This window comes from Chaetura pelagica, unplaced genomic scaffold (assembly GCF_000747805.2).
Source record: "Chaetura pelagica isolate M959 unplaced genomic scaffold, ChaPel_1.0 scaffold159, whole genome shotgun sequence".
NCBI lineage: Eukaryota > Metazoa > Chordata > Aves > Apodiformes > Apodidae > Chaetura > Chaetura pelagica.
Genome location: NW_009954555.1, coordinates 484,440 through 487,460, shown reverse-complemented (window position 1 = coordinate 487,460; position 3,021 = coordinate 484,440). Strand labels below are relative to the sequence as shown.

Genomic DNA, 3,021 nt, shown 5'->3' with positions numbered 1-3,021 from the left:
CCGCCGAAAACTGTGGGCTTGGGGTGGGTGGGGTTGCTGCTCAGATTGTTGGCAGGCAGCGTGAGCGAGGGAAGTGCCGGGGGGAGCAGGGTCCTCTCGGGCGCGGGGTTGGTTGTTTTGCTTTAGCCGAGCGCCGGTGCTGCTGAGAAATGAAGGCTTTTGTTATTTGCCGTGGGTTTGAGTTTCGTGTTGGTTTCAGGGTGAGCTTGTTCGGGGTGAAATTTCGCAGGCGGCGTGAATGGCAACTTTTGGCTGACTTTGGCAGAGCAGGAAGGGATGGGAGAAGAATTTCGAGGGGGTTGCACACGTTGGTCTTCATGTCAGTACGTGTGTCAGGGCAGACATCGATGATCTTTTCCACGATTAAATCAGGAGCAATATTTTTCAGCGTGCATATGTCTCCACACATGGCCTTATATAACTGACATTTTGACTGCCGGTTTAGGCCAAAATCTCAAGAGAAGCTCTGACTTCCAGGGAGTGAATATAAAAGGGGAAGGATTTACAGATGTAGCACAAAGATATCGATTCCTCCTGTAGGTGAATATGCATATTTTGGATTTCTTTGAAGGTTACACACAATCTAAAGATGAGTATTTTAAATGGCATCATTGTAAATGTTTTAAATTTAACATTTAGGGCCTGATCTTACTTGTAGTGCAGTTGCCTGTGGAACTCACATTGGGAACAAGCTCAAATATTTAGGAGAACAGTTATTATATAAGGTTTTTATATTATTTGAGAGATTGAGAAGGGGGTTGGGAGAAAGAAGTGGTGCAACTGGGTATTTTTTTGCACAGTAATTCTTAAGCCAGTGCAAACTGAAATTCAAGCACTGATTTTGATTTTGCTCCCTGAAATGAAAAGCACATTCAGCATGTTTATAAGGAACACTGGGTAAATTAGAGGCTGTATTATGCTTTTTGCTAAATGTGCATTATCTTAGCAATAACTGATGTGCCTGTGATTTACCTGAAAGGCCAGAAAAACAACTTGAAAGTATTTGATTATATTACAAATCAGAAAACCCAGACAGAATAATTTCTAAGGTAAATTTTCATGTCATAGAAGTTTTATTTGCATTAATGCAGTTATAGATAAAAATATCAGTAAGCTAGTTTGGTAGTTCCTGGGGTTTGGTTTTGTGCTGTTAGTAGGTTTTCAAATTTAACTGTTATTAATTTTGCAGATTTCAGGCTGTTGTGATTAAAAACAATAGGTCTTTTTGCCCATTTTATAAACACAAGCTCCTTACTAAGGTTCACAAATATTAAGAAAAAATAACAAAACAAAAAACCCCAATCATGATAGAGATTAAACAATTGACAGTAACAAAAAAAAAGTATCAATAGAATGATACCTTTCTATTAAGAAGCAGAAAATAAAAATTCTTACTATTTAGTTGCTTTGAGTTATGATGAAAGTTTCAAGATCCCCGATGTAAAAGATAAAGCAATTAATTTTCTTCTTTTCTAATTAATATTTTGACATTGTATAGTTCTGTTTTTAGTAGCTTCCATTGGGATTATTTTTACTGCTCTATATTTACTCTGTTATTTTAGTATTTGCAGTAACATCTGCTAACATTTGCAATTCACAGCAATTTTCTTATAAGAAACAATATTTTTCTGCTGATCTGACAGCAGGAGCTGCAGTTTGGATTCCAAAATGGTTTCTACTGATAGCCCTTCTTTTGCAGATTCAGTGCTATCTCCTGGATATAGAAGCTTCTTAGCCCAGGGTTGAGGTTTTTTTGGAAATAAAGGATATAATGAGCAAGGTTATAGAGTAATTATTGGAAAAAAAAATACTCTTAACTAGGGGGGAAACAGGAGAAAGATGATGTGACTTCACTTTGTTTGTGAAAAATGGAAGTACAAGGTAATCTTTTAGATTAAATAATTGAGCAATTTGCTAGAGAGTTGCTCCTCTGGAGGGTTGTGAATTTTGAATTTATTAGCTGCCTAAACACATCAATTATTTCTTTTTTTGTAAACTTTGTTTTGGCCTGTGTTGCAGGTTGACATCTTGCACATTGAGGAGGAAATAGAACTAAACAAGAACTGCCAAGTTTAAACAACTGTGAATGAGTGTGTCCTTTAGAAAAACATTTTCCATAACAGGAGGCTGACAGTTTGATACCTTAGAAATGACTGGACAAAACCTTATTTGAGAAATGTATTACAGTTTAGTTATTCAAAACATGCAGTTATGAAATTGCTCATAATTATTCTGTAGTGGCTGAAACAAATACCTTTTTGAATTTTTAATGCAACTTGGGCCTTGTCCTTGGGCAGTTAAGATGTCTCATGTTTGACAGTCTTGTTTCTGCAATTTCTTTAATGAACTCTGATTATATCAATGAAGTTGACCATTTCACAGATATTAAAAGTGTTGCTTGCCCAGTCCATCAAGGATTCCATTATTATAGAACTTCTCATATTGCAGTAGGAATTATCTTTTATTTCTGAGTAAGTCCTTGCACTCTGGCACTTCACAATACCTTACAATTAGAGGTAGGCCTTGTTAAATTTGTGCACTTGAGATGAGATTGAAGAACTAGCAGCTGACCAAGTCTAGGGTGGACACCAAGCACTGATTGAGCTGTTCTCCTTGACCTTGATCTAACCTCTGTTTGCAAGTGATTACTGACACAAGGTTCATAATCTCCTTTAGAGCACTGTTAGGATGGCACCTGCCATCCTCTGCTATGTCCCAGGCTTCCCTGACATGTTTCCAGAAGCTGGGATCTTGGCTATGCCTCAGCCAAGTTTCTCAAAGCTTGGCTGCTCTTTACTTTCACAACTTCAATGTCTTGCAATATTTTATTCTTGTCATCTGCCTTGAAAATACTTCACATCTCCCAGGTGTTCATGTTCAAAAGGTGCTGCCTGACTCAGTCATAGGCTTTCCTGGCTGGAATAAATACATCTTTCTTCTACCATAAATACATCTTTCTTCTACCATAAATACATCATTCTTCTACAACAGCTTAGGACACCTTGAGGGAAAGAGGTAGTA

At 37.5% G+C, this 3,021-nt stretch overlaps 1 protein-coding gene across 1 annotated transcript in view; it reads left to right on the top strand.

Moving 5' to 3' along the window:
* The window catches only part of LOC104395518 (PR domain zinc finger protein 2-like), a 21,373-nt gene extending 19,297 nt beyond the window's left edge, over positions 1-2,076 (top strand). The window contains exon 5 of the mRNA XM_010005226.1: positions 2,020-2,076. Coding sequence (XP_010003528.1) covers positions 2,020-2,076 — 57 coding nt within the window. The remainder of the gene's footprint in view (positions 1-2,019) is intronic.
* The last annotated feature ends 945 nt before the right edge of the window (positions 2,077-3,021 follow it).